This window comes from Rhamphochromis sp. 'chilingali', assembly GCF_963969265.1.
Source record: "Rhamphochromis sp. 'chilingali' genome assembly, chromosome: 22".
Classification (NCBI taxonomy): domain Eukaryota; kingdom Metazoa; phylum Chordata; class Actinopteri; order Cichliformes; family Cichlidae; genus Rhamphochromis; species Rhamphochromis sp. 'chilingali'.
Genome location: NC_137950.1, coordinates 11644276 through 11671396, shown reverse-complemented (window position 1 = coordinate 11671396; position 27121 = coordinate 11644276). Strand labels below are relative to the sequence as shown.

Below are 27121 nucleotides of genomic sequence, written 5' to 3'. Positions count from 1 at the left end.
TTATCCAGGAAGGAAATCTCAGAAAGTTGTTTCTGTCTTTGTGGTTGTGGCATTTTCAGTGGGAGAAACGTTTCATCACTTGTTCAAGTGACTTCCAGCTGGACAATTGTCAAAGCTTGGAAGGTACCTAAAGAATGCTCCAGGCGATCCAGGAGGGGAAAAAAGAACAACTGCTGCCTTAGTAAAATCCGTAGTGAGTCCTCAAGTGTGAGGAGTATCAGAACATCTAAGACACATTTTCTCAAAACACAGCATCTCTGTGGCTTTTAAAACCCAAAACACACTACGCCCTAAGGATCAGGTCTCCATTGCGAGATGAGAAAGATGGAATTTTCCACATTGCAATTTTGCAATTTTTGAGCAGTCAAGTAATACAAATACACTTTAAGAAACTTTGAGCTATTAATTGTGATCCCATTTATATATAATATCCACAAATATGGAAACATTTTAATAAAAAGGAATATTCTGTTTAATAAAAGTAATCCCTAAATATCACCCAAACTGGGCTAATGGGAAACACCTTTTCCATATAGTGTCTTAAACAAAACCCTTTCAAAACTAGACTGTAATGGACTGTATTGTCACAGTTCGGTGGTGTAGAAAATGTGTTCATATGTTGAAATAGTGCAAATGTGCAAGCTCCCCATCCCATTTGTTGAAAAAAACTAAAGTTAAAAAAAGGTACAAGTTGAGATAATCTGGCAGTATCTGTGTGGAGTTCGTTGCTCCTGGTGGTCCTTATTGCTAACTTAAGGGTTTCACGATCTTCATTGAGATGTAGTTCTGTAAAATGCAAGAAAGAACAATCAATCACACATTGACAAGTTTCCTATAAGTACAAAGATGATAAGACTGAACAATTTTATAATATGAGAAAACTTTGGTGTCCAGTGGTTCGCTTTTGTCTGTCCTTACCGGTAAAGAATACAACAGGATGGCGATGAAGAGGACCACTATGATGAGGATGATAAGTCCAATAAAGACCCACTTGAACCTTCTCCACACAATGAACTTCATGGTCTTACATGGGTTGGTGAACCAGAAGAAGGATGTTTCTGGGCGACTAGTAGTTGACAGAAAATGTATTTAGTAGACATCTTGCCTGTATACCTTTCAAAATTCAGCCCAGCTAATCTTGTACAGCAGGCTCTTACTTTGGAAGGTCCAGTTTTGGATTCATGTTGGGTTCATCCCGACCTTTTCCTGCAGGTCGCTCGTCTGCATCCACTTCACTCACAATCTCCAGTGTCATCTCCACTTTGCCCTGAAAACCCAACACAAACAGAGTGACAAGACGACAAGGACCTGTGATATTTTTGGAATACTTCAACTAAATTAAGACCAATTTATCTGACAATCTTCTGCAGGTAACACATTTCCAATTTAGGAATTTAGGACTAGTCAATAGAAAATAAAGTAGAAGTATAATGTTGTTGTCCAAAGCTCTTAATCTTTTCTCTTCATGGTACTTTGGGAATATTGTATTTTAACTCTACATTTCCAAATGTCTTGTGGTTCCATCTTATCAAATGAAAACTGAAGTTTCTATTCATACTTACACCCAGGACCTTCTTCCCATCTTGTTCAATAGAGCAAGGCCACCAGCCTCTGACTGACTGCTGAGCAAACAGAGACTTGTTCTGCTCTGCCTTGTGTGGACCTATTTCCACATTATCCATCATATCCAGAGAGCATTTCTCTGGGGTCTTCGCAGGAGCAACCAGGTTACGCAAATCCAGCTCCACAGTACCTGGGATCACAGCACATTGTACTCAGGTTTTATAAAGGTTAGGCATAGACACACAGGTTGGACTTGAAAGTTTCTTACCTAGGTAATCATCCAGTGAGAATTTGTCATTATCCCAAATCTGAACAATCAGTTTGGGAGGAATCCGGAACTCTGTTTTATCAAGACTCCAAAAGTGTTCCTGTTATAAAAAAAGAAGAAGAAGACATTCAAACATGCTTTAACTTAATTCCAACAATACCTGTGTTATTTTTTTTTAAAATGGTATTAAAATAATCTTTGATCTACAGTATGATAAACCAACTGTCAACAAGCCTCACCTTCTTGGATACAAGGCAGAGTTGTTCAGCTGGCAGGTAGTCAAGCCCAAAGACGAATCGCCAGTTAAAGTTACCATCGCCATCCAGAGACCTGTAGTGGACATCAGTCTTCTGCTTGTCCTCCTCCATTCCTGGCATCCAGCTAGCACATAAACAACAAGCATGAATAATCATTGGCCTTTGACAGTAACCCTCTAACACAAAGTGCTGCTACCTCCTAAAGGAAGATTTTGGAGAAAGTAAACAACAATAGATTTGGACAAACAAGGGCTTTGATGCAGAATTAACACACCCTTTCACATAGATGTCGCTCATGCGCTCTCCAGTGATACTGGTCTCATCCAGAGTCACATCTGTGGTGTTCCAGATGACAGCACGCAGGAAATACCTGAATATTTGAACACAGTCATTGTTAGCTCTCAGTGACATCCGCAGCGATGAAGTACTGAAGAGAAACACAGCACTTACTTCTTTGGTTTGCGTGGTGTGATGTCAAAGGGAGGCTCGGGGAGGCCTAAGCTTTTGGGAAAAACATCCACCCACATCTGAAGTTGTCCCTAAACCAATGCAATATATACATTTTACAAAAATAACTGAGCCTGAGTCATTGCAGCCAGAAACAGGTACAGTATGAGATGTCTAACCTGAGAGAGGTTGGGCTGAAAGGTGCTGTAAAGCGTCCTAGTTTCCACATGTTCAGGGACGAGACCCTGTGTTCTGAGCACGTGCAGACAGAGGCGTTCATAAGGTGGACCCAAGTGCTGATGAATTTCCTTGTTGCTCTCTTAATGTAGAAAAAGAAATCGATCACTAGATTGGTATTAAAACAATCTGGTGTTATAGGGGCAAAACAGTTCAGTCACAACAATATTGTATTGTTGTTGCGACCTACGCATCTACTAATCAGAAGGTTGGTGGTTCGATGCCTGCCGTTGCATGGCAAAGTATTCTTGGGCAAGAGGATGAACCCCAATTTCCTCCCAGTACATTCATCGGAGTGTGAAAGTTCGATATAAAGCCCTTAAATGTAGAATAAAGTGCTTGTGTGAATGTGTATGTGATTGGATGAATGAGACATGCTGTACAAAGCACTTTGGTAGCTGAAGTAGGATACTAATGTGCTGTATGATGATCAGTCATTTATCATTTAAACAGTAAGAGATTCAAATGAACTGATTCATCTTCTTGAAATCTGAAAGTTGGAGACACATCTGAATTTCAAAACAATTCTGCTGTTTTAGCTGCATTCAAATAAATTTTGTTTAATTAATAAAACATCTAGTATTAGATGTTTTAGGGAATTAAACTATAACAATATGTAGCAATGTGAAATGTGCTAAAGACAAAACGTACTGTTAATCTTTGCCAAACAATGAGGGCATGTAGACGGGCATAATAGGGCTTAATTGTTGCTCATTTTTCAACACAAAACATCTAAATCACTCATTTATACTATTATACTTCTAACCCCTTACCAAACTGAGCCAGTGTGTATTCTTTTCCATTGAAGGTGAGTGAATTTCCATTATCTTCCGTCCTGGGCTTGGAAAGTCCTTTAAGACGAGCCAGATTCTCAAGAATCTGAGATGGCTTCAGCTGGTCCCGCCACTGGTTGATGCCAGAACTAGATGACAGGACAGTTGGAATTAATATTTCCTCAGCTCTGACTCCATGTTTTCCAAAAAATATTAAAAGGTTTCCCACTCAGGCACATCTGCTTCCTTACATGCAGTAGCTTTGAGGCAAGCCGCAGTATGAATTATATCGAGACAGGAAGCGGTTCTCCAGGTCGATCACTGTCTCGCCGACCTTCTCGTCACGAGTAAGCAGATCATAGTCATAAACAGAGATCTTCAGGTCCTTGTCCTGGGGCAGGAAACACGTCATCTCAAACATCCTAAACAACAAAAAGGACAGTTATAGAAATCTTAAGATGTAATAAATTTTCTATTTATACCTGTTTGAATCCATTGACACATAAGGTTTACCTTCCAAACACAGGGTTGAGGGTGTTGGGTAGGTAGTGGTCTCTGTCATCGATCGTGTTTTTTCCCAGTGATATCTTTATGTATGGATCGCACTGAGCAGAAAAGACAAGAAACGGTACTGACCGTACTATGTTTGACAAGATTTGTATTACTGTAGGTAATGCAGATTAACACTCACACTGCCATTATTGTCTTTGGGCTGGAGGTCCATGCCCCGAACCACATAAATCCTAACCAGACACTCCTGAGGTCCGCTATCTGGGAGTTCTCTGAACTGACGCGGTGGAGGAGCTACACCTGGGTCATCTGGCAAGGGGTACACTTTGAACGAACCCTGCAGGTACAAGAGTAAACCCCACACTCAAACAAAGAAATCAAGTTCACTGTAGTCCCCCCGTTGTAGTTAATTAACGTTTTTCTCTATCTCCAAATATTATTGTTCTAAATGATGTTAGACAACCTTAAACTCTCCAACCACAGTGGGATCATCATCGCCATTGTCGTTCTTGCCTTGCTGGAGTTTGAAGGTGTCGCAGAAATCAGTAAGCCCTTTGAATTCTGGGACATCTTCCAGTTCGCAGTCATAGATCTGAAAATGAACAACACTCACATTCAAGTTGTCTGTAACAACCAAAGAGGAGCGTACGTACTATTTGAAATACATAGACCAAGATGAATGATTAGTTTATGAGTGTTGTGTGAGGAAATGGAGCTGGCTTACTTTGAGGGTATCGTATCCTTTCTTGAGGTAAGGACCACATTTCTCCTGGTCTCCTAGCGAGACGTAGAATTTACTCCACCAATCAACTGTCTCTTTTTCCTAAAGATGGAATTGTCCTGCATTTTAATCTCACTGCATTTGGGAAAAGAAGTTGATTTGTCTGCTATTAAATCTTATTTCATCAACTACTAATAAGTCTTACCTTCTCAGCAACCTTTGGCGATTGAAGATGCACCAAAAACAAAAATAAAAACAAGTCAAAAATATTTATAACAGTAACAAAAAAAGTAAGAAGACAAACATTAAATGGAACAAAACTGAAAAGATAGCAGAAAATCGAAATGCAAAGAAGTTGATAAAGTGCTTTCAGCCACAGTTTGATGACTGACAGTGATTCTGTGAAAGGGTGTAGCAACAACAATGAGCTTTTAACACAGCAGACATTTTGACATATCAAACTGAGATCTAAATGATTCATTTCATTTAGTGTATACCTTAATATTCGACATTGCTGTTTTAATATCTTGTGTTAACTTACTGAATCAATATTGATTTTATTTTTCATATATGCCCTTCATGCTATGCCAGTTTAAAATGTCTGCTGTGAAAAGGGTGCTAATAGCAGGTAGCGTGGCTCTGGTGGTGAGGCCCATTGCCTGCCATGACTGACATCTGTTTTTAAATAAATCAAAGGACTAAATTTTCACGTCATTCATAGATTTCATTTTTCACTAAGTTTCTTTTGTGGTCAGAACAACAATTTATTTATTGGTCAACTGAAAAAAAGACATTTTGGGAAATACAGTATTGTCTAAATGTCTTGAGCCACCCCTCATTTCTGCATATTTTACTTCCAAGGATAATTGTCTGCGCTGTGTCCTTAAAGAAATTTAAGGACACTGGACGAGTGGAATACAAAACAAAACTAGGTGCAATGCCTCTTCTAGTATCCGAAGCCTCATTAGAAATGGTCTCGATGTAAGGATGGCTGTCAAGAAGCCATTCTTAAGGAAGGGAAACAGGGAGAAAACATTTGGTTCAAATCTTTGTCACCACAAACAAGAGAGAGGTACAACAGTGGCTGTCTACAGCCATCTGTAAAACATGGTTTGGAGCTGCATTTAAGCCAGTCAGGTTGAGCATCCTGTCAAAACTGATGGAATTATAAATGCAGAAATATAGCTTCTGATTTTGCTCCCATATAAAATAGCATGTGGAAAGCACTGAATCAGCAACAGCCTCATATATGAATGAGAGGTGGCTTTTGCACAATACTGTACCTTTATTTTCTTGAGTCACACGATTTAGATGCAAACAATCATTATGATTCCACACACGTCTATGTGCTAAATTTGAGTCTACTGCCACCACCCAGTTATCTCTGCATAAAGACTGCTGTTGTTAGTAGTATTTTTTTTACAGATTTAATACTGGCTACTGTTTGAACTGTTGAATGAATTAATAATAGCACTTAGACTGTACCCACGGACAATCCCAGACTAGCTTTTTCTACCTAATTTGAGTCTGAACTTGAGTACTAGCAGTAGCATCACATTTAGCATTTAGAGCAGTTTCATTTTTAAACTCCATGCAGGAAAATATAGGAAAAATAAGGGTATTTCCCAAAGTATCAAACTTTCTTTAAGTAGGAAACTTGTAGGCATGTTCTTTTTGAGGTTTCAGTAGCAGCACTAGCTTCTAAGTTTAGATGCCTGAACATCTATGCTACAATCGATGCTACAATAACAATGTGCTCAATAAAATATGCCAGATAAGACTGCAGTTACTGTGGCAACTCCCCTGTAGATTCATGGCTTTGTGATAGGATTTTTGTTCAGCTTTCTTTAGCTCTGTGATTGTCAGCCATTCAGCATCATTGGAGCCCCGCCTTATGAATTAGAAAGCCATAATAAGTAACCATACATACAAAATGGGAGGTAGGGGATGCCATTTTGTCGACAGCAGCTGACATGCTGTACATAAACTGTAAGCCAGAGTAATCAGAGTAAGTTTGTCAGATTTGACTTGATAGTCAAATTCTGCTCTTAGGTGAACAGAGGAAACGTCTGAGTGTTAGGAAAGGTGGTGGGGCGTACCTGAGCTTCTAGCAGTGGCCTTGTCTCCTCCATGGTGATAGAGACATGTTTGTGAGGCGACGCCATCATCAGAGCCACTGTTAACATTGAGCAGTTACTTTTATCTCTGTGCATAAACTGTATCAGAGTTTGTACCTAGCGTTTCTCTATTAACATACTACAGGCTGTATAAACAACCCTAATTCAAAAAAGATGGGATGCCGGGAATAAAAAAGGATAAATAAAGATTCAGAAATCTCATAAGCCCAATAAAACATATCAAATGGTATAATTTAAGAAAGAAAATTAGTTCCTTTTGAATTTGGTGGCAGCACTGTTCACCACTGTATAGCATCCCATCTTCTTTTAACAAACAGATTGTAAACATCTGGGAACTAAGGAGACCAGTTGCTGAACTTTTGGGAGGGGAATGTGGTCCCACTCTTGTCTGATGTTAGATTCTAGTTGATCAACAGTTCTCAATCTTCTGTGTGGAATTTTTCATTTCATGATGTGTCAAATGTTTTTAACGTCTGGACTGCAGGCAGGCCACATCCAGACCCCAGATTCTTCTCCTAGGAATCCATGCTGTTGTTATAGCTGCAGAAAGTTGCTGCCATCAAAAGTAATTTTTTTTCTGATAAACACTTGATAAGTTTTCTATTTTCTGTTGTGATGAGATTTTGAAATCATCACATTATTTTTCTATTACATGGTTGCACAGTGTCCCAGCTTAAGTGCCTTAAACTTAAATTCCTTCTAATGGCCGTAGGGACCAATTCCTCTGGTCGCAAAGCAAAAGTTAACTGCTAGTTTTTCAACATGACGTTCATTGCAGGTTGCTGCAGTCTATGATCTGCTCTTACTTTTAGATGACATTGCTCCTTCGGCGGTGATGACATATGGATCACATCTGAACTGCTCCAAAGAACTGATAGTGCACTGGCCTACCACGGGCTTCCTGCCAAATGGACGGTGGTCTATTACCTTCAGCACAATTGGAGGCGTGTACATCTCTTCCTTCGGAAGAAGCTGGATGGAGAGTAATGAGGAAATGGAATAAATAATCAGGGTTTAAATCAATAATAAATAATAATTGAATATTAAGTTGAATGATTCGGGTGTTGGTGTTTTTTTAGACTTTTTCAGAGCAAGAGTAAAGTTTCCTTTTTTTGACAAAGCATATAGTTGGTGCTTGATCGGGTGACCTCCCTTAGTTACACTGCAAGAGGTCTAGGCTGCTACGGGCTACCCATGATGCACTGGTTTTCTTCTTCACTCACTGAGTGTTTATACACAACTCTGCATTTAATCATTATTTACTTTTAATCTCTGGCTCTCTGCCATAGTATGTCTTTGTTTTGTCTTCCTCACCTCACCCACGACACATACGGTAATAGCAGATGTGCCTGGTTCTGCCCCAGGTTTCTTCCTGTTAAAAGGGAGTTTTCCCTCTCACGGTTGGAAAAGTGCTTACTAATAGCGGGTCTTCTTATCGTTGGGGTTTTCTCTGTTTTTTCTATTTTATTGTAGGGTCTTTACATTAAAATATAAAGTGTTTTGAAGAAACTGTTGTGCTTTTGGGCTATATAAACAAAACTAAACTGAAATGAATCGAAAAAAGTTTCAAAATTAAAAGTTAATTTAGTTAAATTATTCTTTCTTTCAGACACTTATTTTCCTAATTCTTATGCATAACATAGAGCTTGTGTAGTACTGCCATTACCACTTTGATGAAGAGGACAGAGCTCGGGAAGTTTGGATTCTTCTTCATGTTCTTGATGACGGCCGACTCTACCCTCTGCCCCCCACATTCCACCACGAGGCTGGGTGACGATATTGCTGCCAGTTGGTATGGCTTCATTTTCCTCAGGCCCCATGCAAGAATCTGAAATCAATTATAGATTGGGGAGTTTTAATGAGGTCAAATTCCATGCGTGTCCATCACTTTAGAAGGGAAAGTTATATATAAGGCTGTATTTTACCTCCACAGCAGTCAGCTGCACCACAGGCCGAATGCCCTGAGGTACCATGTAGATGTTCTCTCTCTTTGGGGGAACTAGTGGAAGATCTGAGTCTCCTGACTACAGAGACAGAGGCATTCATTAGGCTTTATTTTTTTCTTGTTATTTTTCCTACAAGATTACACTTGGTTCCATGGGAGTTATAAAGGAATGACGAAAACAACATTACACCTTACATTTCATATAAGAAATGTCAACAGTAATCACCAAAACTACATGGACATGATAAAAGGAGACGAAAAGATGAAAACATTGTTTAAGTTAAGGATTTATTACTCAGTATGTATGTATGACAGACTGCGTGCGACGGAGGTAACACAGTTTTGAGGACGTCTCACAGACCTGAAGGCCCAGAGAACAATTTTTAAACAATGCTATAAAACAGACTATTGTCCACTACTTTCTTTTCAAACCTTGTTTTTAAGAATGAGTTCAGCAGCCACAAGAGCCTCCCCGGCCACCTTCCCCTTCTGGATGATGGGATGCCACAACAGTTTTGGTGTCTGATCCATAGCAGAATTCAGTTTTACTATTGGGGTACAAATACTGCGGCCCAGCATTTCGTCCTTCCCCTGAAACAGAAACTTCCAAGATTACCATGCATATTCTGATATGTGTGCATAATTAAATAAACATGAGTTTTACAGAGGATGTTGTAAGAGTAACAGATGAATGATGTATATTGCTTTAAAGACAATTAAAACTGTGTAAAGGAAGATGTCAAATGTTTTTTCTTATAATTTAAGCTGGAAAAGTAAAAAGTTTCACTGAAGTCAACTTCAGTGTGATTTCAAAATACAGTTTTACTGTAAGTATCTGCACAAAATCATCAATCAGGGATCTTACAACACTGTAAGCACTGAACAAACAGATTCATTGTGCAGAAGACTTCTCTATATACGCTCTATATCCCTCAGCGTACCACTTGGTCACTATCGTAGAACTCCAGGACAACATTGGGAGGGCGGTAAGCAATCTTCTGGGGGTCTCCGTAAATCTCTACATCATTAAAAATCAGAGTCTGGTCCCAGGTTGGGTTCAGAGTTGCTCTTAGCTTCTCTGTTGTCTTACTGACATGCAGGAAGGAGACATGTGCATATGGATCTGTGGTGGAAAAAAAAAGTAGTTTTACCATTTTATTTAACAAAGGGCTTTTGCAGTGATACTTATTTAAGTTCAAATCTAAATCCACTCGAAGTCTTAGGTTTTATATGCATTAAATTTCATTCTTGATTTAATCTTACCAGAGAAACTATCTTTGTCCATGGAGGTCATGTTGCGTGCCTGATGGACGTAGACACGGAGATGGTACATATATGACCCTAAAGAGGAACACAACATGAATGAAGCGGACAGTCAAAAATCCTTCTATGCAAATGCGAAATGCATTCATATGTTCACTTGTATGTGCATCACTCACTGTCAAAGGAGCAGGACACAGTAGGCGTGTTGGCACCAAATAGCTTGGTAGCGTCACCCTTGGAATCTTTCTCGTTCTCCTCTGTGTCAATACCCTGCCAAGAAAACCAGAGAGTTATTACACATTCATATTTCACACGCTCCCAGGAACAAAGAAAACACACACACACATGACAGCTCTGTAGATGGGGTTAATTCATAAGCAAATATTTGGTGACTCAGCAAGATCAGGTTGACTTCCAGCTTTGTATAACATCCCATCCTCTCTGGCTTATTCTCGCACTATTACTACTATGCCATTTTCTCATTCTCACCAATGCTCCCTCCAGCTGGAAGATGGCAGCTGCTCCGAGGCGACTTTCCGGTGCCATTTTTCTCCTCCAGCGCCTTCGCCGAAACGTATCTGATGACCTCTCATTTCTGTGGAATTTCCAGCCAATCAGAGAAGAGAATTCCCAGCCCTCAGGGTTGCCTTGATCCCGTCTCTGCGTGCAAAAAGGGACTTGTAGTTAACAGGTAGAAACATTTGTTCTACCTGGATCTAAGAACTAAATTGAGCATAGCATTAGTTCAGGCAGGCCACCAAGTCAAACACAGCCACAGCCCTGGCAAATTATCTCATGTATGTGTCAATACGCATGGAAGTTGCAACTGTATTTTACAAAATTAGAATCAATTATAAAAGAAATGGCAAAGCAGTACATAGTCCTGCCCTACTGTGCAGTGCTGACCTCCACAGCTGCTCCTCCGGGGACTTTACTCCTCTTGCGGGGTCGAATCAGCCTTCTTCTGCGGTGAACGTGGTACATCTTCTCTGCAGGAACCCAGGACCGAGGCTTGTCATCTGGAGGAATGGTGACTCCATATTCCCAGCCTTTAAACACCAAAAATGTCCTTAGTTATATGGTTTAAATTTTTTTTTAAATTATGCTGTGAGGTGAGTGTCTGCACCTTGATCATCCACAGCTCTGTTGATATCCACAGTCCACTCATCCTCCCAGTTCCAACCTGGGGGACAATCAAACTCTGTAGGGTTGCGACTTTTCTCTCCATTCTGCACAACCAAAAAGAGTCACTTAGTGGTATATATATGCTTATAAATGTATCTATATTAAGAGTGTGGGATTATTATCTATTCCAGGCATTTGGGTGAGTCAGCAGTTAACGTGTATGGTTACATTAATGCCTCGATATTTGTTTATCAAGAAGAAAAGAAAACTGTGTTCTCACCACATCAGTGAAGGGTTCAGAAGCAGCCTTCCAGTCTCCACCTGGGAAGCGGGTCTCATTCTGGAAAACCTCATCCATGAATTCAGTGTGTCCTGCATCAGCTTCTGTTAGCAGACTGAATATGAAATAAGACTAAATATGAAAAGAGAATTCAACAATGAGAATATCTACCGTTGCAAACGTCAGTATCAAAAACACAAAACACGCGGCAACATCAGTGCACTGTAGCGTGTGTGCGTGTGGTGTGAAACACAAGGAAGCGTTTACATAGTTTGTCAAGCAGTGTTTACATGTTGGGAGTTTCCTAACCGATAAGTTAGCCTAACAAACCCTGTGCTCATCTTACTGAAAGTATGTGCTCCATATTATTACTGTTAGACTCACGTCTGACACCCTCCATCAAACAATGTTTGGGAGTTCTGTTTTTCCACTTTACTCTGCTTTTTTTGACAGCTAGAAGTTTGGGTATACAGTGAGAGGCAAAAATCGGCTGGTAACACTTGGAGTGCAGAATGAGTTCGCCTCTGAGTTTACAGATAGGTTAAAAAGATTACGTGAATGACTTCCGTCAGTTTGATACATTTCCATTAATTGACTGCTCTGTGGCATGAGGAGAATGTAAACATGAGAGAGTCCATGTGGCTTATTTCCTTCACACTGCACCACTCAGTGTTTACCAAGGTAAGGTAGTGGTGAAAACATCAAACAAATCCTGCTTAGATGACCAATTCCAATTACACTCACGCTTTCTCTGGATCAATGAACCACTCAGACTCCCACTCCCATCCTCTGGGTGGAATGAAGTACTCCTTTTTTAGCTTTAGTTTGCCGGTTACATCAGAAAACTTATGGCGCCCCACCAGTCCCGTAGTCCCCCACTTCCCGAACACCTGAGCCTGATTTTCGTACTGTAATACACAGGAAGACGGGCTTGGTTTTAGGAGCTGAGAACACTTGTAATAAGACACATGTATTACAATGTAATACTTGTGTGTGAATCCCAGGTATGTGTGGGAGAAACATACCAGTTCGGCAAACACACTGAAGCTTCCCTCGGAGTATGAGCTGAACTTTTTCTCATGTGCAGACAGACCCAGCCACATGTTAACTCTAATCTGAACTGGCACCTTTAAGCCCTTGTTCTTGTCCATGGGGTACTGTGGAGATGGAGAATAAAAAGCATAGAAAAGCAGCTGATTACTACATAACATTCAAACATTTCTTTTATTTATTTATTTAGTCTGTTTTTGACAGTTCATGTGTACCTGTAAATACACAGTCTGTGTCTTGCCGCAATGCTGCCCACAGGCCTGCTCACTGAATGTAGAGTAGAGGATCTGATGAGCTGGGATGCGACTGCAGGCCACTCTTTTCTCACCCCGTAGCATCCAGATGATCACATCAGGCATGCTGATCTGGGGCTGGACACAGTTAGAAAAACCATGTGAACTTATGCAGTGCTTATGGAAAGACTGTGTATCATGCCTTAGCACACAGATTTGTCCAATAATTAGGATGAATGTCTTGTATTCTTTTGACATGTTACTGCATCACGAGGCTTTTGCATGACACAGTGTATATAATCAATGCTGTACAGATTCCTACAAATACTATTTTTCCTACTAATGCAATTTTTTTTTAAATCAAAGAAGCATTTTTGCTGTGTTTATACCTCTTCAGCCAGCGTTTTGAGCTTTTCTACCCAGGACTCCAAATCGGACAAAGTGTCACGGATCTCTCCGGCCTCCTCTCTCATGCGTCTCGCTCCATCTTTGATGCTGGTCAAAGCCCTGTCTCGCAGCTTCTTGATTTGGATGTCCAGAGTTGTCAGGTTGGAGTGGCCCTCGAGCTCAGGTGTTGGGAAACTCAAGGAAAGCAGACACAATCTTACTCATTTCAGCGCGGCCAAAAAAGTTAAATAATTAAGCAGTTAACTCTTCATAACTGAAGCCGGTTCTTTCTCAGCCTACTATCATCTTATATACTCAAAATCCTCTCAAGCAAATATGTGGCATATCTCAACTGTTATGAATTGCTGTCAAATTAAGACAGTGTTTTATGTAAAATCCTTTTCCCCCCCCATTTTTACCTAATATATAAATCATGTACTCTCAATAGTTTGTGTACTTCATGTAGGAATCAGGCCGAGTAGTCATTATACACTGCATGTTTCTTAGGCAGTAGGTCACTCTAGAGTTAAAAAAGGACCATGATCTCTAAACAGTTGCTACACATTAGAGATATGACACAGAGAATTCATTCACAAATTAATCTAAGCTAGTGAGTCTAAAGGGAAACTTTTCAAGTGTATGTATCCATAAAATGTTACAATTTTTTTGAACAACCCTCCATGCTTATGTCTTATGACCAGTACTACCACATATCTAAGAGTGGCTATAGTAGAGGATAAATAAGACTTGAACTAAAAAATGCAATTCAAAACAGGTGAGATAAGTCACAGGTCCTTTGATAAATGGATTTTATACATATATATATATATATATATATATATATATATATATATATATATATATATATATATATATATATATATATATATATATATATATATATATATATATATGTATAGGGAGGGTGAAGGTAACGGTGGTCCCCGTGGTAATCGGAGCACTAGGTGCGGTGACTCCCAAGCTAGGCGAGTGGCTCCAGCAGATCCCGGGAACAACATCGGAGATCTCTGTCCAGAAGAGCACAGTCCTGGGAACAGCTAAGATACTGCGCAGGACCCTCAAGCTCCCAGGCCTCTGGTAGAGGACCCGAGCTTGAAGGATAAACCGCCCGCAGGGGCGTGCTGGGTGTTTTTTTTTTTTTAATATATATATATATATATATATATATATATATATATATATATATATATATACACATACATATATATATATATATATATATATATATATATATATATATATATATATATATATATATATATATATATATATATATATATATATATATATATATATTTATTTATTTAAGGGATCCATCCCGTGAATCACCAGGATGTACTTGTGCTTCATTTATTTGTATTTCTCACAACGTGCTCCATTTACCTTTCTAGGTCTTCAATCAGCTGATTGAGTAACTTCAGCCACACCTCAGCTAGCTGGTTGTCTGAGACTTTTGCCAAGATTGCCGTTTTAAATTCCTCCAAGTTTGATTGCTGCAACAACAAAACAGTGGTGAGGATTATGTTGGATTATGCTCCCACCTCACGGAGTTACAAACACATGTCAAACATTAGCAGAGCCGTTTCAAAGCAGGCTCTGTACAGGCCATGAATCCTAAACTCAACTGAAAGCATTCATTGCAGTATTACCAAGTGGTGAGTAATGTAGAGGATGATGTTGACAGAGTCCAGACGGTGGCTGATGTCCTCCCAGTATGAGGTAACCACAACCACTGGCTTAGTGTTTGCCCAGGGCAGGTAGTAATAATGATTACCTGGAGAAACATTACATGCCATTAAAAATCATGTGGTCATTCAGTGCTTGAGAACATCATGTATTCAGTGCAGATTTCACCACTCACCATCAAATATAGCACAACTATATTGTGTGGTGGAGGCCAGCGGTTTGCAGGTGGTGTCCAGTTTGTTGCCATAATTACCGATGCTGACCTCAAACTGGATTGGTTCTCCAGGTTCCTGAATCATTGAGGCGCTGTGGAAGACTGCACAGAGGCAGTATTTTCTCCTCCTCTGGTATTTCTGATTAAGGAGGAGACGCAGAACAGAGAAAGAGAGGTAGAAAGTTGTTGACTATAGGCTGTATATAAAAGATGGCCATAGCTTCTGGTCTTAAAAACTGAACCCAGCGCTAAAGGTGCCTTAAAAATGCATTCTTCCTAATGGAAAGCAGGGGGTGACTATTGGTTCCAAAAAGAAACCCAATTCTATGTCCATGAGAAGTCTCTGACCAAATTAGTCAGCCTTCCACACGATTCATTGGCTCATTAAACTTTTTTCTAAAGATCTTATGATTTCAATAACTAGCTTATAATCTTGTTGTTTATTTTCTAACTTATGGGCTCATTCAGAATAACATGGAAGATAAAGCAGGGTACGCCTTAAGCCAAGATTGACAAGTCACTCATATAAGGGTGATATCCAAATATGCATCCATCTTTTATATACAGTCTATGGTTTTGACCTATGAAAAAAGTAACAGGAAAAGTGAAAATTGAACCCAGCCACACGACAGCCAATACCTGTACCACCAGGACGTCATCACTGTGGATTTTGTCTACTGCTTTGTCTGCTTTCCCCTCTAGCTTAGTGGACAGCTCGACCAGAATCCTGCCTCTGTACGCCACGCCTTCTCCCTTTACAAGGACAACATAATGAAATCTTAAAAACCCAACAAAGGCGATTGAAGAAAAAGCATGAAAGAGAAATTCATAAGATAGCAGTTATCGTGTCTTCTCCACTACCTTGCCAAAATTGAGATCCTCATAGGGGTCTGGGAAGCCAGTGAACTCTCTGGGGCTGCCATACAAGTTGATATAACAGGGCCCAAACGCAGGCAGGAAGCCCACCTCAGACTCCCCTGAGTTACCTGGAGAGAGAAAATGGCAAAACAGTCAAGCTGATATAGTGAAGCAAAGTCAAGCTAAAGCGAAAGGTTTGATGCCACTAGGTGTTACTAGGTGACTATTGGAGGTGGCGGCTGGAGGCAGTGAATGGTGGGGCAAGCAGGTGCAGAGACTGTGACAGCAAAACATTCAATATGAAAACAGAGCAACGCACAGTTATATTGGCAACAGGGAACAAAGAAAGTTAGACATAATCAACATTGTAGCACGAGCGTCATGCGCTATGACCCATGCAACACAGAGCAAAAAGAGAAACCTTCATAAGACGCCGTTGCCCCATATTCTGGATGTTCCTCTATTCCAGGAGAAGAAAAGGACAAGTCGAGTACCATTTAGAAGGGAACACAATGAGGCACATTGGTATAATGCATTTTTCATACACTCATACAACAACATCTAGATATGTGAGATGAAGAAAAAATCAACTTCTCTGCTGACGTTTTAATTTAAAGCTAAAATGTTACGTCTTGGTCCTGTTTTCTGGGATAAAGTAGACATAAATAAATGATTACCTTCTATCTCTCCACCAGAGGAGGCTATGTTGGCCAGATTCAGGTACGTGGTGCCGATGGCATCATTTCCTGTCAAACGATCCCTGCAGTCACACATAATAACTTCAGGCCCAGTCCACACAAACATGCACACATAGACACATAGCCCGCACTCGTGCGATTAACTGTAAAATGACATGCAAATGTCACAGTGTATCTGCGGTGCTACGCTCTGCTTTGTCCACTACCACTATGAAGTAGGACATTGAACAATGGCTCACGTTTTATTGCTTTTTGTTGGAAGTTTTGGGATGTTTTCTGTTTTTTCTTTCTTTTTTTCACAGTGGACTTTATGGCCCTCTCAGTATATTTTCAACACCTAACAGACTTTTTTCTAACCTTTTCCTCTGGCACTTTTTTTCTATCCAGCCTTCCTGGAGCCGAGTTATCTGACAGTTGCTTTTCTCAGAAACACACAATGATTACCCGAGAGTCAGTGCCAGCCGAGCATGTTATTCAGGGAAGGGTGTGGCTAGCACAGCATTATTCTCTTAAAGCTAGTATTAGGACAAGGATATGCACACACCTGCGTGCACACACACACTGACCACACTACACAAACTTTGTGCAATACTGTTTCAGCCAAAAGCAAGTGCCTCATATTTTCTTTAGTAATAATATAAAAAAAGAAGAAGAACAGAACATTACAGTTAAACCGTAATTGTATTTAACTTACCAATCAAACACCGTTAGTTTGACACGCTCACACATGGAGGGGAACTAGAGACACACGCGCGCGCGCACACACACACACACACACACACACACACACACACACACACACACACACACACACACACACACACACACACACACACAAAAAGCTTAAACACAGTAATTTCTCTGTTACTTTCTGCTATTTAGCTTTTATCTTAAGGAGCACTACCTTGACTTGAAGGTTCAGTACTTCGTTCCACTCTGGGTTGGCATTCGTCTCAATGATTTGTGTGCACAACTGGAGAGGCAGAATAACACGCATCAGCATTTTTTTCTCTATAGGATAAGAATAAAAAATCTAATTTTCTTAATCTAACATTATAGCCCAAAAAAAAGGAGGAAAATCGAGAACCTTTCTGCCAGCAAAGCTAGCCTCCAAAAAGGGATCCACCAGGTTTTTCTTGTTTGCTTCTCCTCCAAAAAGTTCTTTCAAATTCTGGACAAATGCATCATCCACTGTAGCAAGAAAACAGTTGTTAGGTAATAAATATATAATCTTAAATGCTTATATGCTGATTATTATTGGTTTATATGAGAGAGACCCAGACTTCAGTGTAAAACTAGGTTACAGGCTGACCAGAAACTGCATGTTTTTGTAGAATATGAGCTCCAGACAGAGTGAAACTAAGTTCAGACAGAAGGGTGACAGGTTGCCCTCTCAACAGACTTTAGAAAGAGGAGGTTATTGCAAGCTGCACAGGAAGTTTTAGTGCACAGGCATATCAATAAAATCAGACACAGAAAAGAGGAACTGAATAGAAGAAGTGTTGTGTGTAATGAACAGAGATGGGCAGTAACGCGTTACTGTAATCTGATTACTTTTTTCAGGTAACGAGTAAAGTAAGGGATTACTATTGCAAAAACGGTAATTAGATTACCGTTACTTTCCCGTAGGAACGCTGCATTACTGCGTTACTAAAACCGTGATTTTTTTTGCGAGAATGTCTCACGACAGTGACGTAAGCGAGTGCGATGTTCGTGACAACAGCTGTCTGCAGATCAACAATGGATCATATATCAAGTGCGGGAGAGAGTATGAGCGTGCAGCGTTTAAAGCGTGAAAGTACTGACCTTACTTTAAGTTTGATTCCATAAAAAGTGACAAAAACATTAGCGTCCATCGTGCGTGGGAAGAAAACTTCTTTTTACAGCGAAAAAAAACCCCTAAACTTCCAAGCAAGCACCGAGTGCGCTACGACGTAATGGGAAATTCACAGAGAAACTCGCGGATTCTTCCACTGACCGCTGCGGCACACCTGCACCAGGGTAAATCTCCGCCTACCTCACTCCTGCTTTACAGGTGAAAATAGAGCAAAAGGACCGCTAGTCTTTGATTTTATTTATTCTCTGCTGTGTTTTACTTGCATCTATTTGAAAGACTGAGTGTAAACACTTTTTATGTGCTGGAATGTGCAGAAAATAGGTTTAAATATTAAACAAATTTCTTCCAGTCAGAGAATGTTGCATATAATTACATTTTTGCTTGATGCATAAAGTTAAAAGATTAAAACTAATAAAACAAGTTTTAAAAAGGGACTTTTCCATTTGATTACATTTTGTATGATGGATTGTAGAAAAAGTAGAATTGGGCTGAGAGATCTATCGCTTTATCACCTATTCAGGTTGTAAATCGTGTTTTTAAAAAGTAACTAAGTAACTAAGTGATTAATTACTTTTGAAAATAAGGAATCAGTAAAGTAACGGGATTACTTTTTTGGGGAAGTAATCAGTAATTAGTTACTGATTACTTTTTTCAAGTAACTTGACCAACACTGGTAATGAAACTGTGTGTGACGTATGTGACGTCGAGAGGTACATAAATAACCTGGCTTCCTGTTTTCTGTTTGAGACTGGCTGATGTGAGCAGGCGTTTCTGTGTGTGCTCAGTCTCCATATCCCGGGATATGTAAATAAAGATCATTTTTTAAAGTAAAAGACCACTTTTGAGCTGTGTCTTTTTGGCCCTAAGAATCAAAAGAACCGTTTTTAACACAGTGCAAGAAAGAATCAGTCTTAATTTATTTAAGACAATAAAAACATCAGTTTAATAGGGTTAACAAGGAGAACTAAACTTCATTTTATTATGATTTAAATGACCAGTCGGTTTGGTATAAATGCAGAGTGAATGCTGATCTAGATCTGCTCTTACTCTGGGGAATGTCCTCAGCTCTGAACACCTTCAGTGACAGCGTGGCCCATCTAAGAGTCACGCCCGCTGGAAGCAGCAGATTACTCTCTATGTCATCATGGTCATCATTGGACTCTCTCTTTTCCACCTGCAGCGTTTGAGGCAGAACAAAGAAAGAATGCATGAGAGAAAGCGAATCGTGTAAGCAGCCTATTTACATTGTGGAGGAGGAAGCAAAGAGCTGCAGTCAAAGTCCTCTGAGAGCTGCAGCTCATCGGTCATACCGGAGGATCATCGCCAGTCCCGACAACAAAGAGGCTGACTTTCAGGTAGCCTTTAGCCCCAGAGCTGGAGTCATCTAGGTCATTCAAAAGGATCCACTTCCTCATGACACAATGGGCTGTAAAAGGACCACACACATAAAAATACCACATAGGATAAACAGACTTTACTAGGGCACCATCAGGGAGAGTGTGTGGAGAAGTTAAAAAGCACTTCAGACTTTGTAACTTTGAAAAAATCTCAGAAAAAGTAAAAGAAAATTAGTTTTCAGCATTTTAGATGTGGAGACATTAAATAACATAGTGGTTACTAAATCTGGCACAAGCTTTTTGGCCCCTTGTTGGCACCAGTAACACAATACTGACATTTTGCCTACAAAGTTGTAATTGGTCTTAGTTTTTTGTCTTGATTTTGACCTTTAAACTGGTCACTTTGTCTAAGATTTTCTCCTCCACCATGCACCATGCGACACTGACAGCAGCCCACTGCATTATGATCTCCACAAAATAAACTAAAGTACCGTCTGTGTGGATGCAAATGACACTCAAATCTGTGGTTGAACCAGCTTACCTGGCTCATCATAAACATAACCAACGTCCACCTGTTTGAGAGAATAAGATGAGATTAGCCAGACTTGTTTGTCATTTTAGATGTTTCAGCATTTTGTATGGAGGAGAGTAGACCGGGTACCTTGAATTCTCCCATAAGACTGTCAGCCCTCAGTGAACAGGAGTTATACACCTGCAGAGAAGAGTGCAACCATCAGCAGGTGGTATAAATGCTAACAGAGGACTTCAACATTTCCTATTAATACTAACCCGAAAACTAATGTTCTCATCAAACAGATCGGACGGTAACATGTGGACATTGTAGAAGAATATCTGCAAAAAAGGAAAAAGGAAAAAAACATCATACAAGGTTCAAACAAAGCAAAACATTTCACATCTCTGTAGAATCTGGTGTGGCATGTTTGGATAGACTCGACTTTAATTAGTTATAATGAGATTGATAGAATAAGAAAAATATTTTTATCCATATCTGAGTTTTGTGTAGTCACTCTGTGCAAATAAATGGCAGTACCTCATCGAAGAAGGGGTTGTTTCCCCTCTTAATCCTGGTCCTGTGGGTGTGCCCACAAACGTAAACCTTGACTACTGGTTTGATGTTGTTGCCAGGCAACTGACGGGCCTCGATGATCCGGACTCGAATCTGAGAGACAGAATGAGGGAGGATAAATTTACAGGTACACCACACAAGAAGCCTTTTGACTTCAGACCTGCCTTAATTCTTCGTGGTACAGATTTAACAAGGTGCTGAAAATATTCCTCACAGATTTTTGTCTGAGGAATATATATCTTGTCTATAAACAATCTTCTCCCATGAACATAGAATCAATGCACTGTACAAATTTGTACACCACCAACTACATAAATATTTTAGTAACATCTCACTCATGAAGGGCTTAATTTAAAGTTCACGATCCTCGTGTTCTGATCCTCACCAGCACATCCAAAGTTTTTTTCTGCAGTTATTGATCTTTATTGATAATCAAACTGACCTGAAAGTCCTGAGGTTTATTTGCAAGTCGATATCGACTCTGTGCCCTGGCCACACCCCGACGAAGATTAACCGACTGACCACCGGATGGGGACGTCCCTGCAGGGCCGCTTTGGCTCCCATCTGGAAGAGTTCCATTGCCCTCCTCGCCGCCACCACCACCTCCTAAAAAGCACAAAGACAGGGCGATCACAGGTCAAATACCTGACAAACCTCTAAAAAAATGTAATACTCTCAGTAGACACATGCTCTATTGTGCAGTATTACTGGAAATTACATAAACATACCAGCATCCACTGTAGTTTCTCCTGACTGAGGATCATTGGGGTTTGGTACAGCGTTTGCTGGAGCATCATAGCCGACCAAAAGATTGATTGTTGCCTGAAAGGAAATTATTGGCTAGTCTTCTATTTTAAATATATATTTTTTATGAAATTATATTTTGCTTATATTTTTGAGTTCATATCAAAGGATGAAAACTTACTCCAATATTCTGTCCACTTTCACTGACCAGGGGAACATTTTTACACGGCAGTGATCTCGCTTGACCTGAAGCGAGGTCTTTCAAATAGATTTTAGCAGACCCAAGGAATCTATTGGAAAAAAACAAACAGTGTCAGACAGCATACTTTTCAATACATACAACACACACACAACTTGGAGGACTTTGCCGGGTGACCATTCTGTTTCAATGTCCTGATTGAATCGGGCAAAACATGTGCTACCATTTTAGTCGGCAAATTTACCAGTAATCAGATTACACAGATTACACAAAAATTAAAAGCTGCATGTGTGCACAGTGAAGTCTACATTCACACAAAAAGCCATGGAGAAGGTCACCACCCAGAGCTAACAAACCATACTTGTTCAGATGCACAAACACAACACTATGAGCTACCACACACTCAATACTACCAGCCTCTGTTTTAAACAGCAACAACTTTCTGCACCGAGGACGGAAATGAATTAACGCTTCCTATTTGGGAGACCTTTAAAAAGTGGGAGTGATAAAGTTTAAACTTCCAAATAATAATAAATGAATAACACAATACAACTCTACAGTATTAAAATGTGCAAAACACCACTGCCATATGTATCATGCAATGATCGAATAAAACAGGTTTTCTGATAAATCTCATGCGTCTTTGAAGGCATCAAACATCTACTAAAAGTAATATTACTTACAGCATTACCCAATTATTTCATCTCCAAAGTCAAGTAATTATTAACCCGATTAATGTTCCTTGGGAAAAACAGAATTGTTTTCCTCAGTTAACGTGTCCTTTAATGTTTTAAAGAAAACAAATCAAATGAAACTATGTGAGCTGTGAGCTATGTGAGCTATGCCCAAAACACCAGTGTCACACAGTGTATCTCAGCATTTCCAGCATTGTCCTTTCATTGCTTATTGTGTCTGTGTCTGCCTTGGCGCGCAGTCAAAAACTACACTGTTTCCTGTTTATCTTGCTTATTCTTTCACAATTACAAGAAATTTGACAGCAACTACTAAAACTGCAAAACTTGCAACTAAACGTATAAAAGGCCAGAATTTCAAACCCATGTTTTCTCCTCCTGATATAGACAGAGAAAACATTACTGTGTCCAAAAGGAATACAGCTAACCCAATGGAGTGTTATGAACACCGTGTAAGTTGTCTCTCTTTGGGTGGACACTGTCATTTTATTTTGGCAGCATTCCTGGCGGAGGAATTCCTGCAACATAAACTTGCTGCTGACCTACATCTGACACCAAAGGCTACAGCATTTAAACATCTCGTGTGAAAGAGATTTAAATATACTACTATCCATGCACTATAATAGTGTACTCAAAAAACCTCAGCAGTGAGTGTGACATGGTGATACGATGAGCAGTAACTTAACTTGTCGAGATGACTTTAGGACACTGTACAAATACTTGGACAGAATTTATTGTGGGGAGGAGATCCAGTCATTATTCCACATGAGGAAGGAGACCAACACTGGTACTCCCTAGACATTCAGTGACTCATGAAACTGGCATTTAACCTCATATTAAACCAGCCCTTTTTGTGTATTTTATTACACAACAGAATTTAAAGCTCTATCAAATAGTGTTTCCAAGCAGGAAGAGCCTGTGTCAGAGCTTTTCCTTGCATAGCCTGACCAAAATCTCTCGACAAATGAAGGCCATTCAGCGGAGAGTTTGACATGGTTCAGCACATGACTTTGCATATCTGCTGTTTTTAGAACATTCAAATACTAAGTAGTGCCGTACTAACTGTGTTAGCGTCCTCACTGAGCAGTGGGAAAATCATTAGAGCCCTGGTGTAAGTGCAGAGTAGGGAAATTATACCTGGAGTGCCAACTTCCCATTTAAACAAATAACAACCAGCAGACTTTGTGACCATTGTCGAGGCTTGGTGATGTCATGTTCAAAATATTGCTCTCGCCTACATGCAGGATAAAATCTGAACTCATACTGAGTTATTATTGTAATAACTCAGGGTTTTTTTCCACTTTGTCAGGATGTTAAATTTTTCTAAGAATACAAATATACAAGGGTGCCTCTGACACAATGACGTTCTCACTTATATCAGTTCAATCACTATAATTAACTATGTGTTAACGGGAATGAGTGACTTACAGTACAAATAACCTTGAATGTCTGCCACCCACCCTCTGTCAACATTCATTTCCCTTTGCACGACTGCTCGGCTTTGAAATATTGCGGCTCATCTGAGATACATTTGTGACAAGAGTGTGAAAATCACCCATGTTGCACTTAAAAAGCTTAAAAGCCCAGAAATATCTTTCATCGGCAAGTGAAAAGTGGTTTGAAATATTTGCACAGACCAACAGGAAATGAGACTACTTAAGCGTTTGATATGAAAGAATTCCCTCAGCCAAAAACTGTGACAAACTGGAAATCTCTGCATTTCAAATATACAGTCAAATTTTATACGCTTACATTTTAATTTTTTTATTGTCGAGTCATGAACCATTCAGTGATTTCTAAAAGCCTACAGCTCTATTTGAGCCTCAACTGCATAACAGGGGAAATGAAAAGTTCTATCAGGGATGGATGCAAAGCAGGTAAAGGGAGGATAGTTAAGACCACAAGCTTTCAAATGGACTTCAAAGGTAAGTTATTAACCAGAAGCTGTGGAAAACAGTGTCGCAGTTACAACGAAATATGCTGTAGATATTCATTGTCTGCAGGGTATGAACTATGATGGCTGTTGATACTTGGACTCTTTTTTTCTTCAGTTTCATGTTAAAGACTGCATCGCTGTTTGCACTGGGAGACTTTATCCCACAATCTTCTGATTCCTCACAAAATCAAATTAGTCAGGAAGAATGCGTATTTTCCTCCCTCCTGTTGCTACAGCGACAGGGAATACCCATAACAGTATCTGCAAAGCTATCTGAGAAGGACAAATCCTCCTCTGCTTCCACTCTGTAGCTCTTTAGAGAGTGTGTCAGACGGCCAGCTCAGTGGAAAACTTTACTCTGTATGGAGACACATTTGCAAAGCCCCTCCTTCAGTTATGACTGTCCCATGCACAAGGGAAACTTTTACTCAGTTTAGCACATATGTGTGCATAAATCCACAGGAAATCCATCTCAGGACTGACATGTTTCATACAAAACAAGAACTTTTAGCATCATCGGTTTTCTTAGCATAAAAAAGACCTTGATCGTGATAATTAGTGATGTTGGGGAAACATTCCTTGTGGTTGGCCTGAATCAGTCCCATATGGGATTCTGGCTTTAGCTGGAAGTGAAAACCTTTTAGCGTATTTTTGGAGCAGGTTCAGGCTTTTTTTGGCATTACAGCACATCTCACTCAGACAGTATTAAAATAGCTCATACCACTACATCTACTACAACAACTCCACATTAGCTTTGAGAATTTGCTTTGTTCTCTATCACACTGTGCTACACAAATCTCAAAGACGGGGGAAAAAAAGACATCCATTGTTGCACAAGAAGGCATCCCACACAGCTCTGCAAGTCTCAGCATGGCAAGAAGGGTGTAGCAGGCTGAGGGGGTTGGAAAAAACGAACTACATAGCTGCAATATTGAGTTATTATGAACACATCAAACTTCTTTTTGTTTATATTGGTGTGTCCTTGTTCTGACACACACACACACGCACACACAATATGTTGATGCTGTTATGTTGTTCTGATCCTGCTTCTAAGCAACTGGTAGTAGCAGCCTGTGACATGTGCAAATAGCAGGTAGCCCATGCACAGCTCAAGCTATGATGGCTCTGCAGTAAGCGAATAATCAGTTTCTTAAAAGCAACATAAAAGAAAACGGGACACACACCTCTACCTGTGTTGACTAATCTGCTACCTGACTAAACAGGCTCAATTCTTACAAGCTCCTGTTTCAGACAATACTAAGCTTGTATTGTAATTCAGTAAGGTGAGGCAAAGCTTTTCATGACTTGTTGCACAAAGCTGAGAGGGGATCTCAGTTTCCAGGCATGCAGTGTACTTACTTATCTTTCCCAATAGTTTCATAGTCTTTCACAATCACATCGATGAAGGAGCTGGAGTCCAGTGCCTTGCCTTTTAGATCAAATTCAACCAACTACAAGCGAACAAATGTGAGAAAAGCATGCCATCAGATACAGAACCTAAACTGCTGTCATGTCTTAAATAAGCACATTTTATCAAGGAACAACATATATATTACAGATAATCATATATGTGTGTATGTTAGCCATGTGGTGTGTGGGACTGCAATTGCAGTATGGAAAGTTTGCATTAAGTATTGCTACATTCCTGGCAATTCATCTTAAAAAATAATAAAAACAGGTAAAAGGGAGTGAAGTATTGCAGAGTGTTTCTTTGTCTGTGTGATTTACCTCATTCCACACTGGATTCAACTCTTTGTCAATCGATTTTGTTTTCTTCTTGTCATCTGAAAGGGGAACACATTTTTTTTCCTTAATGCTCCCTTTTTATTGAAAAGTTAAGAAAAGTAACATTCACATCTTATTGTTTTAAATCAAATGACACGGTACCTTTATAGCAACAGCAATGCTAGGATCAGTACTGTAAGTCAGTACTGTGTCTGCTCTGTCTTGTGCAGAACTGTCATATATGATTTTAATTCTGTGGCTGAAGCCAACTTTGAGTACAGACTCAAACTTGTCTGTTCACTTCTTTGCCCGAGTTCATTTCACTGTATCACACACATGCAAACAAGTCACTCCCCAGCTATGCGTCAGGAAATTAAATTATTCTTGGATTAAAAAAAAAAAAAAAGCACTTTTGTTTTTTAACATTTGTAATCTGGCCAGTTCATCTGATGAGCTCAGCAGCACCTCTGTACCTCAGCTACCACAAACCAGATGAAAGAATATTAAATTAGATGCCTAAAAAACTTCAAGCCCTGCAACAATCACTATTATAAATTATTAGGCAACATTTACTTTTTACTGAAGACAAGAACACACCCAAACTGTTTTACGTGTAGAGAAAAGAGACCTACCTCTAAAAATCACAGTGGTAATTGGATCAGGAACTCCAAGGGTCTTTTTAGGTAGACCCTTAGCCGACTCTACTACAACCCGCAACATGACACAAAATGAGTTTAAATGAAAAGAAAACTAAACTAATCAGTTTAAAAGAAGAAATGTCCACGCAAGACCGACATCCTCACGGCCCCATCACAGAAGCTGTCAGGGCAGGGCTGACAAAGTCTAGCTCCAGGATTCAGGAACAAGGGCGGATCACGGGTCTATAATTA

At 39.8% G+C, this 27121-nt stretch overlaps 1 protein-coding gene across 2 annotated transcripts; it reads right to left on the bottom strand.

The window, feature by feature from the left end:
• Positions 1–13: 13 nt before the first annotated feature.
• On the bottom strand, positions 14–27121 carry LOC308391321 (myoferlin-like). 2 transcript variants are annotated; one of them, XM_080873914.1, is made up of 54 exons: positions 26864–27121; positions 26235–26290; positions 25866–25957; positions 21861–21969; positions 21664–21757; positions 21378–21541; positions 20900–21028; positions 20638–20700; positions 20510–20560; positions 20390–20420; positions 19822–19937; positions 19559–19685; positions 17762–17865; positions 17579–17647; positions 17369–17412; positions 16654–16736; positions 16398–16436; positions 15980–16104; positions 15758–15871; positions 15080–15257; positions 14868–14992; positions 14602–14711; positions 13200–13392; positions 12793–12948; positions 12553–12684; positions 12272–12435; positions 11528–11642; positions 11249–11351; positions 11029–11171; positions 10612–10782; positions 10299–10392; positions 10123–10200; positions 9801–9982; positions 9292–9450; positions 8840–8938; positions 8581–8742; positions 7721–7886; positions 6876–6952; positions 4982–4993; positions 4780–4878; positions 4519–4647; positions 4237–4392; positions 4059–4150; positions 3797–3967; positions 3546–3694; positions 2715–2854; positions 2539–2627; positions 2363–2458; positions 2071–2212; positions 1832–1931; positions 1563–1753; positions 1158–1267; positions 919–1066; positions 14–786 (listed from the first exon to the last, which is right to left on the bottom strand). In XM_080873914.1, exons 1-54 carry the CDS (start codon positions 26949–26951, stop codon positions 748–750), a joined length of 6168 nt encoding a protein of 2055 aa, XP_080730040.1. In that variant the 5' UTR covers positions 26952–27121; the 3' UTR covers positions 14–747. The 2 variants fall into 2 exon arrangements, with proteins under 2 accessions (XP_080730040.1, XP_080730041.1); XM_080873915.1 differs by lacking the exon at positions 16398–16436.